The 18,082-nt window shown below is 45.8% G+C and overlaps 1 protein-coding gene across 1 annotated transcript in view; it reads left to right on the top strand.

Annotated features, from left to right (window-relative positions):
* Positions 1-17,624, top strand: part of LOC115015775 (forkhead box protein O6-like) — a 40,475-nt gene extending 22,851 nt beyond the window's left edge. Inside the window, 2 exon segments of the mRNA XM_029443319.1 lie at positions 13,438-14,760; positions 14,762-17,624. Of these exon segments, the coding sequence (XP_029299179.1) occupies positions 13,438-14,760; positions 14,762-15,142 (1,704 nt within the window). The 3' untranslated portion in view covers positions 15,143-17,624.
* The last annotated feature ends 458 nt before the right edge of the window (positions 17,625-18,082 follow it).

The raw sequence follows: 18,082 nt of genomic DNA, 5'->3' as shown, positions 1-18,082 counted from the left end.
ATTTGTTCTTCATTTAGCCAAATCAAGAAGGTACCTCAAGTTTGTTTCTGGTGTTTTGTCACGTACACACAGCTACAGTACCACGAGCCCTCTGCTGCGGTGACTCGGCAAAATGAAGCCGTAGCTAACACGAGGCTTCAGCCGTCTCGTATCGTCCTGGCAGTCACGTGCGGGTTTATTCACAGGCTGTATCCTCCCTCATCAATTCAATACTGACTCCATTTGTCAGATTGCTATAACGTCACAGTAGCTTCTGCTGAACTTTAAAGCTGAACAAGAGTCCTGGACTTCATCCCTGACATCCTGTTGTACACGTCCAATGAATGTCACGTGCATCTTTTAAATCAACTTGTAGCTCATCCCAACAGAAGGAGTTAGTTATGTCAGACTAAACTCAGTTGGTATTTGATAATCAAGCAGACAATACATATTCAATGCAAAGTGTTAAATACTCATGATCCTGGTGGAATCAGGCAGAAACTTCTTCTTCAGGTGTTTTTCATTCAAGGCTGCAGCGTGTTTGGAAACTTTACTGTAAGTTATGGATGAAAGGCCAAAAGGTGGATCTCGTTACTTGGACGTGAGAGATAGTTGTTATTCTTATAACAAGTTTCTTGGCGGTGTTTGTGAGCATGTTCCTGTCTCTCCAAAATCTTCAAGTCAATCTCGCCTTTGTTGCTTTTTTTATTATTAATGTGCCATTCAGAATATCTCAGCCCGTGTTTCTGCCAGTGTACCAGCTTCAGACTGTGGATCAGTGCATTTGGTGGAGGTGTCGTACAGCCTGAGCGTGTGGATGGATGTGACAGCTAAGTGTTGAGGTGGGTGGTGCTCTCCTGAGACCTGATGGCAGGTGTGATCAGGCCTGTTTCTCAGCTTCTCCTTTGGCTCCCATAGGTGTCACGATGCTCCACCTGGCGTGTGAAAGCTCCCAGGGGAGGGGGGGATACAAATCACAGCTGTGGAGGTGACTCCTTTTATGAGTGAGAGTCAAAGGTGGAGGTGACAAACTACATTTACTTTTGTTACTGTAATTGCGGGCTTTTTTTTCCTGCAGCCTGTTTAGTAATAAAGTAGTGATCGTTTAGAGAATACTGGCTAATTAAAATATCTGTGCTTCACTTTAAATGATATATTATTATTATTTTCTACTTTTACTGAGTTGAATGTTTTATCAAAGTTCAGTCCTGATCATTACTACTTGTCGTTTCCATAAAGCAGCTGTTGTTTCTTTATGGAAAAAGGAAACACAACAATTTAATTGTTAATCTAAATGAGGAGCAACAACATGCAATGCTTCGTAATACAGCAGCAATGCCCCTCGTGGAAACCAACAAATAGCATATAAACCACAGGTCTTCAACAGGGGGTACTGCAAGGCCCCCCCTTCGTTTGAAGCAGGGGGTCCCTGCTCCATGCTGCACCAGTTTGGGGGTCCTTGGCCTGAAGAACATTGAAGACCCCTGATGTAAACATTGTTTTAATGGGTTTCAATTGGGACGTTTTTATCCTTAAGTGTATTTTGGTTTCACAGTTTATTATAAGAGCTGAGGTTCTAACATATATGCCGCATGCACAGCAAACATTAAAGAACTTTAACAATTAAAAAGCCAAAAATGTCCCTCGGAATGAAAGATTATCCCAAATTGTATTCAGATGAGGAATATGTTGAATTGTTCTTTTGTTTCAGCGATCAAGCTAGTTCACAGAGGAAGCTAGCCAGGCTACGTATATGTTAGCTACAAACATAATACCTGATGTAAACAAAGAGGATGGACGTTTAAACTTTATAAAAGCTGGAATAGAAATATTGTTCAGTCGCTAACATGATGTCATGTGACTTTATCACACGGGGACAAGAGACAAACTGTTGCTTAATCCTCCGGTTCGTTTGGCAGCGATAGCTTGAAGGTTTCACCACAGAAGAGAATACAAAGCAGAGAAGCTTCACACGAATACAAACCAAAAAGACAAGAGGGATGAGGGAAATATCCTGTTATTGTTTTAAATCCTAAAAAGCATAATCCAGTCACAGAGTGAAAACTACGAGCGACATGTTGTGATGTGTGATGTGACTCATGATGTTTTAAAACTATACTCATTCTTATGTAGTAAATATATATGTATATCTACTGCAGCATACTTCATTAGAATATAAACAAAGTCCTGCAGCGGGATGAAACGGTGTTTGTGATGTAAGGAAAGCCAACAGGAAGGAAGCACCACTCATGGCGACTCCGGGTCATCACTCTTTCCAAAGCTGGCTGTGGCCCGAGGACCGGGCATCTCTGGCACGCAGGGAGGATTTTCCGATCCCCTGCTCTGCTTTCAGATGCTCGTTAATCTGCCGGCTCTATTTTTATCTGCCCTCTCCTCCCGCCCCCGGGCTCTCCGCCTTCACTTGGCTCCTTATGTCCATCCGCAGAGGAAGAAGCTGCCTCGGCAGGCCGGCAGCTCCAATTAGAGGCCTCTCTCCGCTGGGGCTTGGGCTTGCTGTCCACCTCTGGCCCCTCAGGCTCTCTTCCCGTCTACCTTTTCTCAGGTTAGCCCCAGACGACGCCTCGCTCCCTGCCTCTCTCTCCACCCGTCTTCCCCCCCCTGTCTTCTCCCCTAGAGCTTGTGGAGCTCCACAGGGAGTAAGGGGGAGTGAAAGGCCTTCTGTCGCCTGAGGGCTGGCTCTAGTCCCTCGGCTGTACTTTGAGGAGAAGTTAACTGGTGCGCCTTTCAGGAGGCGGCCTCCGCACAACTGCTGGAGACACTAACTCTGATCGTATTGTCACAGCTCCAGAGTGTACAGCTGAAACTGCTGCCACCACCGCAAACACTATTATTCATCATTCATGCAGAAAAAAAGGCTTTTGTTGTTTGACGAGTTCTGCAAGACCGTCATGACGCAAATAACCTGCCAATTACAAAGAACATTACAAATGTAACTCCAGCTTCAAAGGGTTTGTTTTGACCCGCTGTGAATTACAGCATTCAGTCTTATAATATTCAGTATAACACAGAATCTTTAAAAAGTGGGTCTTTATGCTACTATGTGGTGCCAGAGTAAATCAAATATCATTAAAAGAAAGTATTGCAGTAACTGTTAGGGCCGTTAATATTTCAGTATGTGCAGCTCTCCACACTGTTGGTCAGGATGTTAGCAGCAGTGTTAAAGTGTGGCTGCACATTGTGTTGTAACTGATTGGTCTGTGCTGTTGCTATCCGTGTACACAACTAACTTATTGTGTTGCTTGAATGGTCCTAGCTACACTGCATTCATCCGGATCCTCTGACCTATTATTTTCCTGCAATCCACCAAAAGAATAGCATCTCTTTTCCCAGCTTAGCCCCCCCCCCCCAACTCCCCATGCTCACACCTTCTCCAACCCCATTAATCCCTCAGCCTCCCACTTCTTTATTTCCCTTCAAAGAGACAAGCGCTGCTCGTGACATCAGTCACAGGAAGTGAATCTTTAGCGTTGACTAATTTCCATCGATTGCCTCCAGACAGGCTTAGCAGACGAGACCCATTCCCACACAGAGCTGGCTGTTCTCATTTAAGTCTCCCCGCCTGCAGAAAACGCTTCACAATGAACGCAGTCAGCGCTTTTATCTTCTCCCCCACTCTTGCTTATTATCAAATAAATGCGCGGCATAGAGAGATACCCATTGACAGGACCGTGCATAATGACTCCTGGCTGTGTGAAATGGATTAATAAATAATGGTTGAGCAAGGGGAGAAAACGGATTTGCCTAGTCCCAGTATTTCTCAACAAGGCGGCGTACAACAATCCCCACAACACTCGGCAGGATTGTGCCGGACCACATCCACGGGAGCGCTGCATGGAATTTAAAACGCAACCCTGCTCTTGAATGCACCGTGGAATGCGTCATAAATTAGAGGTGGGCTACTTAAAATGTGAAGCAGAAAGCACTATAAAATCCACTACATGATGTTCTACTGAATCCTCTAAAGGATCGCTCTAAGATACTTCTCTCCTGTGAGGACAGAAAGGTAAAAGCAGCCTATAAAAATGTCCAGGAGCAGAACTGCTCTGCAACCTGTTCCCCGTCTCGCTGCTGACAAAGCTGCAGCAGAAGGTAAATCAGTTTCCTTTTTGCTTCTGCTTTCACGCTCTCATGAGTATACCACACATATCCTGCAGTTTCCATGTGCAAACTCAATCGAACAGGCACACGTTCTAAGCCGAGGAACACCAGAGGCCTTCTTGTTTTTAACAAAGCATCCTCATCCGTCCCCTGTCAGTGACATATTGCTTCATTAACGCTCTCGGCTGTGTGTGTATTGACAGCTTTTTCAAAATGGCAGAGAGTAAAAGTGTTCCTGCCGCCTGCTCTGCACCAAAGGGGCTTAAACAGACTATAAAACCCAAACTGAGTCTGTGCTAGTGAAGTGTGCTCTGACTGCCACTGTACCCCTGTGCCAAAGTAATAAGTCTGTCTGAGACACGGGGTGAAAAGGTCTCAATCTCCTTAACGCCAGATTAAGAAGCAGCTTGATCAAGGCGTCTTAAGTGCTTAATTTTGGAATCAGGATCGATGGCCGCTAAGAAGAATTGAGCTCGGAGCTTCGGCAGGTAGAGCTGATTGAAAAGAGGCTAATGACTTCTGAGAAGCCCCTCACGCTGGAGGACGGGCTCTCACTGTATCCCTGCTACTGCACTACAGGTGAACAGGGTCAAAGGTTTAACTACTAGATATCAGCACGAAACTTCCTCAGCTCATTCCTTACTTTAAAGGAATTATATTTTGTATTACAAGTTTTCTGAAATGTTTTTTTAATTATGCAAATGAGAGATTATCTTTTAAAACATGTAGTCATTTGTATTTATTTCCAGAACAGAAATGTGAACTTTGGATAAAGCAGGTTAAAAGTTCTTCTTTCATTTTGTTCAGAGTCAAAGGTCTTTACAGAAAATACTGTCGACAGACAATAACATAATCAATGTACATGTAGTGAGTGTAGCGTGTATAACATGAGCTGTGAGTGACATGTGAACAAAGCCCTCTGCACAAAGCTGCAGAATATAGAGAGGAATGAAAGTGGAAAGTTTGGTGTATGTAAGTGCTGCTGAAGTGGAGACTTCTGCTGAAGAGTGTGAGAAAAAGCTCCTTTAGAGAAAAGCTCCTTTAAAGATATGTATTGTAACATTCATACATGTTGTACACACTACAGGTGAACAGAGTCATACATGTTGTACACACTACAGGTGAACAGAGTCATACATGTTGTACACACTACAGGTGAACAGAGTCATACATGTTGTACACACTACAGGTGAACAGAGTCATACATGTTGTACACACTACAGGTGAACAGGGTCATACATGTTGTACACACTACAGGTGAACAGAGTCATACATGTTGTACACACTACAGGTGAACAGAGTCATACATGTTGTACACACTACAGGTGAACAGAGTCATACATGTTGTACACACTACAGGTGAACAGAGTCATACATGTTGTACACACTACAGGTGAACAGGGTCATACATGTTGTACACACTACAGGTGAACAGAGTCATACATGTTGTACACACTACAGGTGAACAGAGTCATACATGTTGTACACACTACAGGTGAACAGAGTCATACATGTTGTACACACTACAGGTGAACAGAGTCATACATGTTGTACACACTACAGGTGAACAGAGTCATACATGTTGTACACACTACAGGTGAACAGAGTCATACATGTTGTACACACTACAGGTGAACAGGGTCATACATGTTGTACACACTACAGGTGAACAGAGTCATACATGTTGTACACACTACAGGTGAACAGAGTCATACATGTTGTACACACTACAGGTGAACAGGGTCATACATGTTGTACACACTACAGGTGAACAGGGTCATACATGTTGTACACACTACAGGTGAACAGGGTCATACATGTTGTACACACTACAGGTGAACAGAGTCATACATGTTGTACACACTACAGGTGAACAGGGTCAAACATGTAACTAACAGATATCATGAAGCTTCCCCACTTCATGACTCACATCAACACAAGTTTATATTACAAGTGTTTAATATGTACATGAGGCGTTATGTAATGTAGCTGTGGAGAGTTTAAATCTACACACACACACACACACACACACACACACAGTTACAAACACACACTCTGATGATTTTTCCCACTAGTCTGAAGACAAAGAAGCAAAACTAATAAACGATGTTTTCGTTTCGCCTCACATGACGTAGAAAAGGTTTGTCCGTCCTCGAGCTCCTTTTGTCAAAGCAAGTAAACAAAGTAACCGAGCTCGTGTTGGCGTTTCCAAGCGAACGCGCAGGACTCCGCTGATAAACATGTTTTCTATACCAGTAACTGCGACAACACTAAGGCTGTTGTGACGTAGCGGGGGTCAATCTGGACGTATTTTGAAGACCCATGAAAACCTGTGCTTGTTTTTCTTGGCTTCCAATAACTGCCCGACCAATTACGTCCATCAACGCCGCGCCCAGCCTCAATCGCAATGATCCGACCAATCCCCACCCTGTCTCTGTGGTTTCAGGGTGAAACCCAGCTGAGGAGTGCCCAGAATTAACCAGGATTAGCCTTGGATTGTCAGGGATTACTCAGGCTGGAGAGGGATTAAGTATGATTGCCAGTTTGGTGTGGGGGTTTTGCGTGGGGGGGGCAGATGTGTTTGAGTCCACGTGCGCGTGTACAGCGAGATGAACATGTGTCAAGTTGTGCAATATATATGTTGACGCTTCTTTACTTGTGTGGACGATGCTGTAAAGACAGGATTTGATTTGAAGTGTCTGGAAACATGTTTTCCCCTCACACACGGATTCTTCTATATTAGATGTGCAGAATTAATATAGGAGGCTTTCCTCCGCTCAGACACAAAGCCCCGTGGAGAGAGGCGCAGAAAGACAGCGAGAGGAAACAGGGTGCACGGGGTTACATCACTCTCGTTGCTATGCAACACAAACTGGATAATTTGCAATAGATGCAATTAGCGTTAGCTAGCTAACCCGGCTAACGACGGGGACAAAGGGCTGAAAATAATAATAATCAGGAAAATTAGCCATTGCTGTGTTATTGCTGAAACGCAGGATGTGGGCGCAGCCTGCCGACGAGAACACATTGTGATTATCTAAAAGGCGGTTTGGGAGGGGGGGTGGACAAAATAACAGAAACTCACAGTGTAATAATCTATTATATGTAGAGAGGGAATTAAACTTTCCCAGTCTCAACGTTTAATCTGAAACAAAGGATGTTCCTGTTATTCTGTCCACCCCCCTGTATGTTCAGTTTAAGATATACAAGTGGTATTGTGCAGCTATAGATACTTCTAAATACTTATTTTACTTTGATTGGGTTAAATCATGTGCAGTTATCACATCATGAATGTGAGACATCGACTTGGTTTTGTTGATTTTATGGATTGTCAAGAATTGTTTTGTCTTTTACGTGGACGCCAGGAGGAACAGTTGTTACTGCGGTAACAACGTAATAACAACGTAATAACAACGTAATAACAACGTATAAAGTCTAAAGCAGTTTGTTAAAGAGACACTCCACCGGATGAGTAAACTCGCTCGAGTGATGCTGCAGGGAACTCTCCGAAGTCTCAAAGAAAAAATGCCATTAATCTATTGAGTTGCATTATGGGAAATGTAGTTTTATTTGTCAGAGCTTGATTACGGACTAAAAACCAGGATCTTCCGGCCTCTGCTGCTTGGAGCTCTTTAGGTCACACACAAATATCCACACTCTTTGGCGGACACAGTTTTGGCATCAAGGTCAAGTGTGTGTGAAGGTGTGTGTTAGTGTTCATGCCAACTGGCAAAGAAAAGGGTGTGTGGTAGTGAGAGTGACTTCTTAACGTACAAAAGCCAAACTCATGAACCGCTTGTCGTAGAGGCAGCATTGCACAAAGCGGAGAGTGTTTCGAGGGTTCTTGCGTGTGTGACTTGTTCCCACCTCCTGATAAGCAGAAAGCTCAAACACAGTCGTAAAGTGTTGCCTGGTCTGGCATTTAAAGAAGGGGAGAAGTGTGAGAACTCTGTGTTCAGACAGATCTGGGCCATTAGCTAACCGCTGCACTGAGTATCCCCTGACTCAGTGAAAGCAGCAGTGTGTCAGGGTCAAGCTCAGTCACTATTAATGTATAATATACAGTAGTGGAGCTGGATGCAGCCTGTTCCCTGCAGAGGAGGAGGTCGGATGGGAGGACGGGTTTAGTCACCGTTCTCTCTGCAACATTCCTCCTCTTGCATTTGCAGAAAAGGCAAAGGCTGAGTGCAGAGGGAGCATCTCCTCTTCAGAATCACTCTCTCTGACAACTTAATATATACACTGAGGCAGGGCTGGACAGCCATGTGGCGCGCAGAGCTGAGAGTCCAAACGACAGACTGCGCTGGAGTTCACTCCTCTGTGACAGTGATAATCAGGGACATCGCTCGCCTTTGATTGCAATGATAACCTGGAGACTCTCCGCCTTCCCTTCGCGTGTGAAGGATCCTGCTCCAGAGTCACGTTGATATACTGGACTCATTAAAGTCCTTCATTTTTCCTTTTGTCGTCTTGCTGTGGTGCAACCCTGTCTCTCACCAAATTACTTTATTTTCATAATCAACAACATATTTTCTCGGTGCAGTTTGAAACTGGTGGTTAACAAAACAAAACAACTTGTGTTTAGAAAACAGGATCGTGGTTTGTCTTGAAATAAGTGTGTTTGTGTCGTTGCTGAAGTTACAGACGTGAGTTTAAAAGTGTCAACTTTGACTTTTGACTTCTGTGGACTTTGATTGTGAAGTTATTTGTGATGTATGAACAACAAACGTAATCCTGGAGAAAATATGTTCCCTTCGAAATGTGCAACGCAGCTTCGTAGTATAGGAAAGTCATTTCAGCGTTCTCGTAGATCAGGGGGGTCAAACTCATGTTAGTTCAGGGGCCACATGCAGCACAATGTGATCTCAAGTGGGCCGGAGCAGTAACTTACTGATCACAGTGTGTCTACAAAGGCACAACACATTTAGTCACAGGTATCTGGAACAGTATTTTACTTTATGATCAAAACAACTAAGTTTTTACACTTTGCTAAGTCATCCCGCGGGCCGGACTGGACCCTCTGGCGGGCCGGTTTTGGCCCCCAGGCCGCATGTTTGACACCCCTGTTGTAGATCCTTAAAAAAAGTATAAGTTATAATCTAAAAATAAAGTTTTAATTGGTATTAAAATGTCTTAAATCTTTCGAAAGCCTTAAAAATGCTTAGACATGCGAAGTAGAATTTTATGAATGTTTTGTCAAAAATCACAAAATAAGTCGTTTTGTTTTTTCTGTTTCTTCTCTTTTTAAATAATTGATCAAATGCCTCTCGTGTTAATGTCACGCGGGTCCGGATAGCAGAAATTTAAATATAATTTAATTACTAGAAGAGTCTTAAACGTGCCTTTAGCTCCAGGATCCCTGGGTGTCCTTATTCTCGCACTTATCCAGCAAACACAAGATAACAAGATTCTTTGGTGTGTTTGATCTTTTTCTGGGGGAAGTTGTCATGAACCAGTGGGACTGACTAATGAGATGGGAATTTAGCTGCGCTCCCATTGCCTGCGTGTCGAGCCACAGTTACAGCAGCTTTTTACCAACAAGTCCTCCAAATGACACACCAGAATACATCGTTGGCTTGCCCTCCTGCGTGCTGTTGCAAAAATAAAAGTGTTTTCCGATGTGACGTCCCGATGGTAACGTTTGGTGAGGGTTAGGCACAGTTAGGTTTGGTTAGAGTCAGGAAAAGATCGAGGTTTGGGTTATAATTACTAGTTGGTGGACTTTGGTTGTCATAGTTGAAACAATCACCACTTGGTTACGTCGGGGAATTATTGTGGTCTGTTTTTACAGAGAAAGAGTTTTATACTTCGTTGCCATTAAAATAAGAACGGTTGAGAATTTATTTTGGGAAGTTGATGGTGAGAGAACGTTCTGGTTAACGTTCAGCTCACGTACCAATGAAGCCAGTGAAGATATTCAATGTCACATAATACCATAAATCAGGAGGACTGGAGATGTCTTTAGTGGCTTAAGAATAGTATGTATCCTTCACAAGTTCAGTGTCACTCTAACACCTCCCTTAATAACGTACATTTGTGATATTTGTAGTTATTAAACATCAATACACAATATTTAAAACAAACTACAGCCTTCAAAATGAGCATATTGGACCTTCTATGATTATAACCATGAAGGACAGTTTTTAACATAAACGGGGAATTAATTGTGCGTAAATGTAAACATTTTGTAACATATTTGTCCACAGAGTTCTGATAAATATCATTTAGTTTGATTATATAAAGATCTTCTTTATGAAATGAACGAGTAGTTAAAGAGTTTCATGCTCATCAGATTCCACACGGATCATTTTTATGAGCTTCGTTAAGAAGAAGAGGCTTCTTATGGCTTCACGTGTTTATGAGTTCAGATTCTCAAACCTGTTTCCTACAAAATAAAAGCATGTCAGCGTTTTCAATTACGTCTCGAAGTAAAACTAAACGTTAAATAAAGTTTAAAAAACGCAAAACGCAAGAAAACAATTAGTTAAGTTTAGTAAAAGATGACGGTTCGGCTTTAAAGGGTTATTACGTTGTTGAAGTTATGGATGTACATTTAAGGTGAAACTGCTGCGATAGTTTGACCCATTAACCCCCCCACCCTCTCCCTCGGTCGACCTTTTCTTTTAACTTTGAAACCTAATTGACGACGCAGTTTTGTTGTATGGGAATGTAATTTTTAGGAGACCAGGCTGTGCAAAGAGTCTCAAGCTGCAGATAATGTCAGTTTATCTTGATTCATACAGAAGACGCATCATCGTGATGTACAAAGTCTCAGCAGGTGAAGGAACAGCAGTCTGCTGTGCTGCTGTAATTGTTGCTCTGGTAGTTGTACACAAAAGCTCTCTCTCTCCACACACACACACACACACACACACACACACACACACACACACACACACACACACACACACACACACACACACACACACACACACACACACACGTGCGCCTGCTAATCACAGCTTGGTTCAGGTAGTGAGACGTTGGGACTGCTGGTGATTGAGCCTCCCAGGTGGATTGGAAGCAGGAATCTGACAGACTCAGATAAAAGGCTGCTTGGAGTTGCCTGCAGCATCAAACAGCATCAGCCACCTCCCTTCCTCCCCCCTCCACACACACACACCCTCCCCCCTCTCCTCCCCACCATCACCTCCCCTTCTCTTCATTTCTCCCTCTTTTGGTTTACTCTGTTGCCATGGCTACGCCCAGCCGTAGCCGTCATGTTGTGGAGGAACCTGTCACGGCGGCGCTCTCAGATCACCTGATGCGGGTCGCCTCCACTGGCGGCCTCTTTCACACGGCGTCATCGTTCAATTTGGCTTTGATAAAGTATGCGTTGCGTAGCGCGCCACGGCTGAGAAGTGCAGTCGGGCCCATTTCCACGAGAACGTTGAGCTTGTGCAAATTTTTGTAGAGGCCCCCCTCCGAAGAGCAGAAGGAGAAAACACATAAATACACCTCTCATATCCAATTTCCACGTCTGTAAAGAGAGTGCCGTCAAAGCAGCGTGATTTGAGTGGACGATGGGACGAAATTACCTGTTAGGAGTCGTGCTGAGGGGATGAAACTGTGTGGAGGGGGCTTTTCTACATGAATGAGAATAGTAGTAAGTAGGATACAAGACTGATTTGAAAGCCACTTAAAGCTGAATTCCCCCTGTAAACATTTTGCGGGGAACATATTACCTGCTGCTCTGGATGCTGCGCTTTTCATAATACGCTGAAACAACAAAGACCTTCACCTCTTTTAGCTGGTTGTCCAGTTTGCAGCCATGCGGCTTCGTATGCTGCCAGAGTATAGTAGGGGGTGTGGTGGGGGGGGCTACATATGCTGACTGTATGGATTGCACTGAAGGGTGAAATGTAAGCTGGCCCCCTATTTAGCACAGATTTGCATCTCCCGCTGTTTGTTTCCGATATTTTCTTTCAGTGTGAATGAATGAATGAAACAGGGGCAGAGAGAGAAGAGGGGGGGGGGGGGGAGTTGTGTAAGGTGATGAGAGGATGGATGTGGAGAGAGGGAGAGAATGAGCAATGTCGTGATCAAGAGACGCTGGGACACAGAGAGGGAGATGAATGGGGCTGAGAGCAGGAAAATTGGACAGGAGGCGGGGAGTGAATGAAGATAGAGAATGGCTCGAGATATCAGGAGACAGAGATTGTGAGCTATGTGCAGGTAATAAACAAGGCAGAAATAGATAGATATCTCCAGAGAGGGAAAAAGAAAAGTGTGTGATTGCGCGGATGGGGAAGAGGGTTGGGGTTGAGGGGGAGGGGGGGGGGGGGGGGTTGTTCCTCCCAAAAGATCTGGAAAGAACGAAAAGCAAAGGGAGGAAAGCTGGAGAGAGTGTGAATAATGACACAAGCAGCAAAGATTTGGATGAACATGCTGTACTTAGACTATCTTGGCCAGCTGAGATGATGTGTATCCCTGCTAAGCTCTCCTTTAGGCAGGCTTAGATCTCATCAACTCACTCCAGGTTGGCACAGGCTTCAAATGCTGCTGTGGAGCCCTGGATTAACTATACAGCCATCACTCAGACACTTAAACAGGGGTCTGGAGAGGCTTATCCTATATACCCCCCCCCTTCTGCATTGCACACCCACCCACAACCGGCACATCTGTCCGTCTTCAAAGCTACTCACAGGAAGACTTCATCATAATATCTGCCGTCGTTGCCTATGGTCATGTTAATTGTGCCATGATTTTAAAAGAGGTTAAATGAGCATGCCCCTCTCCTCCTCCCTCCCCCTCATTTACTTCCCCTCTATCTTATTCCAGGCCTCTGTATGAGTGTTTCTTTTTTTTCTTTTTCTGGTGCTCTTCCAGATCTTCCCCTGCCAAATCACGCCTCCCCCTTCCCTTCCTCTCCCCCCCCCCCCCCCCCCCACCCTCCCTCCATGTCTCTGGCTGGATCTCAGGCTCTCATATTTGGAGGCCCTTCAATCGATATGGGCTGTCTGTGATTGGGTTGCCTCGCGTGATTCATTTCTGTAACCTTGGTGATGGTTTGATGTGGAGGCTGCACCCATGTCCATATTATGACTCAGTGAGCGCGTGTGGAGAGGAGAGGCTGGTCAGGGGAGGTATCGATTGGTCCTTCACTCTCCTTGCCCTCTTTGCTCTCCCCTCCATCTCCATCCCTTTCTTTATCTATCTTTTTTCTCGCTCACTGTGCAGCCTGGATAGTTTGGCCATAATTTGAAATGACTTTGTGTTCTCAAGAAATGATTATTTAACCCTAAATGTTCCCTTGGGTGTTAATGTTTATCTCTTTTTTCTCTCTCTCTTCCTCCCTCACCCCCACTATCTCCTTCCCATTTTTCGCTCTTGTTCCAGAATTCTATCAGACACAATCTATCCCTGCACAGTCGCTTCATCCGGGTGCAAAATGAAGGGACGGGGAAGAGTTCGTGGTGGATGCTGAACCCAGAAGGAGGGAAGATGGGGAAAGGACCCAGACGACGTGCGGCAACTATAGACAACGGCACCCGCTACCTGAAGACCAAGGGTCGCACTGGCCGTAAGAGAGCAGGCCTCGCGCGGGGACAAGGGCAGGGGGCCGGACCCACAATGCAAGGCTCCCCAGAGCATGGCAGTCCAGCAGGGAAAGGAGGTGTGGGCATCGGGGGTGAGGAGTATGACACCTGGACGGACCTCCATTCCCGCACCTCCTCCTCTGCCTCCACACTGAGTGGCTGTCTGTCCCCGATCCTGGCTGAGGCAGAGGCTGACGAACCGGAGGAGGGTGGACTGTCCTGTTCAGCCTCCCCTCGACTGTACCCGAGCCCCACCAGCACCCGCTCCCCGGCCCTGGGCACCGGGGGACACTGCCCGACCGTGGAGCTGCCCCAGCTGACTGACCTGACAGGGGCTATCAGTCTAGATGAGAGTGGCTACCCCCAGCCACAGCAAATCAAATGCAATGGTTATCCCTACGTGCCTGCGCCCAAGGCAGAGGGCTCCTACTGTGGGCCCATTTACGGACAGTCTTCCATGGGCATGCTCCGGCATCACACTCCCATGGAGACCATCCAGGAGAACAAGCCAGTCAGCTTCCAGCGCCCAATGAGGGGCTACTCAGAGAACAACGCCCTGCAGAGTCTGCTTACTGGAGGTTCTCCGTACTGCAACAAAGACACAGTGCTGGGCCAGGGACGGGAAACACACACACTAATGACACAGGGGACCAATGGCGTTCACAGCCAGCACAGCCACAATCAGAATCGCAGCCACAATCATAACCACAATCACAGCCAAGAGCATGCTCACAATCCCAGTCTACACAATGGCCATGGCTCAGTCCATGACCAGAACACAACCCACCATCAGAACCACAATCAGGGTCACAAACACCAAGCCAGCCTCAACTACAGCCACAAGCCCCACCCTGCACACGACTATGGTCCGAGTCACAATCACGGTCACAGTAACAAAGTAAACGCCAGCCATGATCACAACCCTCGCTCCAGCCAGAGTCACATGCACAACCACAACCCCCATAACCCTATGCACAGTGCGCCACACCCGCAGGCCCTCTCCCCACGGGTTAGCACCGACATCCTGCAGCCCTACAGCCTCAAGACTTCTAACCACTATGCGCCCCGACCACATCTCCCAACATCGCCATCCCTGCCGCCCAACCCTGCTGGCGTCATGGACTGTTCCCCAGGACCCCTGCCGCCTGGCGTCCGCGCCTCATCCCCGTCACCAGCCTTACCCCGGAGCTCACCATCAGGGTATGACCGACTCCTGGCATGGCTACTACCACAACAACCACCAGCCTGGGAACACCGGGTACCAGGGGCAACAGCACAACTCCCACAGTAGAATGGCTGCCAACCTGGAGATGGAGAACATCCCTAATAGCTTGGACTGTGATGTAGACTCCATCTTGCTCAATGACTTTATGGACACAGAGAGCATGGACTTCAACTTTGACGGCTCTCTGTCCCAAGGCATGGGCATGGGGGTAGGCATGAGCTTGGGGGCGTTTGTATGCCCTCCACCAGCACACAGCAACCAGAGCTGGGTGCCAGGGTGAACCCAGGCCCAAGGGTTTGGATAGACACATGACCGGAAAGCTCACCCACTGGGCCAGGCTGCTGGTGGGCTGTACCCTTGGACTGACTGACTGTGATTCTGTTTCTCTGAGACTGTAGAACAAAATACGTATTGTCATTTTGTTTCCTGGGGACTCCGTACACCCCCACATCCTATTCTTCCTCTCTCCCTCCCTCCCTCCCTGTTTATTAAGCCTTCTGTCTCCATATTGAACCTGCCCCCAATGAGCCCAGTCCTGAAGCCCCCCTTGTTAATGCCCTTCAGTTTTTTCAGTGTTTTGTTTTTTTATGGTCTCCTCCCAATCTCGTCCTGCCTGTCCTATGCTCTCAAGCACTTTACATCCATCCTTTCCATGCAGATGCAGTAACACAAAGACCAGGCAAAGTCACGTTGTGTGTTGGCTTAAGCTTAATGTATGCAATCCACTTTACAGTATTATCTCCTTCTACAAAGGAGGTGTTGTTTTTGACTTGAGAACATGATCAAACAGCTGCATAAATATCTTTCAATGTAGAGGTGCTCTCAGATTGGGTGTTAAAAGGCAGGGGAGGTTTTGAGGTTTAAGGATGAAGAAAAAAGAAAAAATAGTTTTTTTAGAAGAAGCGGGATTAAGAACTAAAGGGATGGGGTAGAAAGGAAGGGAACTCCACAGTCAGTGAGACTTCTCCCTGGTGGACATTGGTGTTTCCTCTGCAATTTTGAGGACAGTCATGCATCAGGCAAGCATCAGCGCCACTGCAATGAAATGCAGCATCCCTTCTTTAATCTCCAAAGTAATGCCAGAGTGATGCATCACTATTGCAAATCTAATGCGCCAGTCTGTGTTTTTTCACCCCCCCCTCTCTCCTCAACTCCGGACACACCGGCTTAATGTGTTTTGGCGAAAGTGATGATTAAAGTCACTCTGCACTAAATGGGGGAGGGATTGAAAGGGGTGGTGTTGGAGAGGGGGGCATTGAGGGGAGATGATAGGAGAGGAGAAATGCAAATATTCCCTCTGTGCCTCTTCCTCTCCATTTTGTGGATTTATGTAGCTTTCCCCGTAATGAAATAAGCAACGATCAGAGCCTGCTGTACATCCTGAGCAGCTCTCTGATTGGCCCGCGCTGGGCTGCCTCAGCGTGGCTCCTTCACCGGCTGACCCTACAACAGCTTTCCGAGCAGCTGCGGTCAGGCCAGGATGTTGATGGAGCTGCCGTCCTCAGACCCCAGTCAACCTTGTCTAATTCACTAACACCCAGGTTCAAGCCCACTATGTGCTTTTACTCCTGCGAATTGCACACTGATGAACAACGTCAGCAGATTACTATTTGGTGCTATCTCCCTCTTCCCAGGCTCCCTCCTATCACACCGCCCCATCCCGAGGTTACTCGGAGGGTAAACAAGAGTAATTAACCGCCAAACACGATGGATGATTTATGCAAGTGCGTGTATTCGCTCATAGGCACAAAGTCATAATTCTTCCTCCCACCAAGAACAAGGAGGGCGATTTTTGAGAGGTGATGCCCAGCAACAAGGTAGAGCGACTGGCGAGCGGCGTGCTTATAGCGTCCTTCAAGTCCTTCAAGCATCTCCTTTACAAACGTTCCCCGCCCCGTCCTGGCCATGGCTTTACTTTGCTGTCGTCTTTTCTTGTACTCGTTTTGTGATTGTGCAGTTGTCTGTCCTGTTTCAATACAGCATGGACAGACGCTTTCGTGTGCATTTTATTTTTCTTCATTCCCAGAGGGAAAAGGGGGCATTCGCCAACCCTTATCCTGGCACCTGTCCCACTCAAGATAGAGAAAATAGGAACAAGAGAGAGAAGAAAGGTAGTTAGATACAGTGAGACTGAGGCAGGATCTTTGAGACTGAGAGAGATTTTCCAGCTCGGTAGCTTTCTGTAGAATTGGCTGTTTGAATCAGGCCAAATGTCAAGTGCTGCTCAGCCAGCTCCAGCGAGCTTTGACCAGAAAGCCACTTCTCCCTCCTGATCGAGGACAATGACGGGTTTTTCCAAACACGTTTCTTTTGCTTTCTTCTTTTCTTTTCATGAGTTAAGATGGCCCATTGTTGTAACCCAACTGTAATTTGTTCTCTGGCCTGTGTGCACTTGTGTGTAAAGCTTCTCGTGGGTGTGCGAGTGTGTGTGCGTGTGTGTAGCACAGTGATGTACAAGAAATGATTAAGGGAATACTGTTGAGAACTAACTTGCCCTGGTATTGTCCATGCCTGGATGAGTGCAGCATACATAATATATACAGTTTATATTTATTGGTTAGGGAGATGGGTCTACGGAGGACCGCTCAGACTCCTCACTGCTCTGTCTTCTTGACGACAAAGAGGCAGAATGCTATTTCAGTTTGACTACATTTCATTCTGTAGATAATCTATATTGAGAAAATTGTATTATAATTTTTTTGCAAATATCAATTTCTTTTCTAAAATGATGTATCTGCTCATCTGGTGACCGTAAAATAAAAACAAATTAGAAAATAGATGCTTTTCTGTGTGTTATTCTTCATACACAATCACATGTGCACTGCTGTCAGGTGGAAACCTTGTATCTCCTGCATATGAAGTCTTAAAGAAGTCTTTAAATCTGACTCATCAACATGTCAATGTTACTACTTCATTACCACGAAGTTGCCTCACAGAGTTTACAGTAAAAGCAGGCAACATGCTCTGTCATTAGGCCCATGATTTGGATTTGTTAACAGGGGACAAACAAGGCAGAAACCCCGGGATGTGCATCTGAGGGATCCCACTTCCTGCATGCACTGACATCTTATTTTGGAAACAGCATGTACCGTAGGTGACGGTGAGATCCGGTTTGAATTGTGCCATGAATTACACATATGTATGTGTGTTTGTTAATTCAAAAAATACAAACATGAAGCTGAAGTTTTAGTGCCATTTTAAGAGCAAATTCTGCAATTAT

The sequence above is a fragment of the Cottoperca gobio genome, chromosome 11 (assembly GCF_900634415.1).
Source record: "Cottoperca gobio chromosome 11, fCotGob3.1, whole genome shotgun sequence".
Lineage (NCBI taxonomy): Eukaryota > Metazoa > Chordata > Actinopteri > Perciformes > Bovichtidae > Cottoperca > Cottoperca gobio.
The sequence above is the reverse complement of the archived record's forward strand: the minus strand, read 5'-3'. Positions and strand labels throughout refer to the sequence as shown.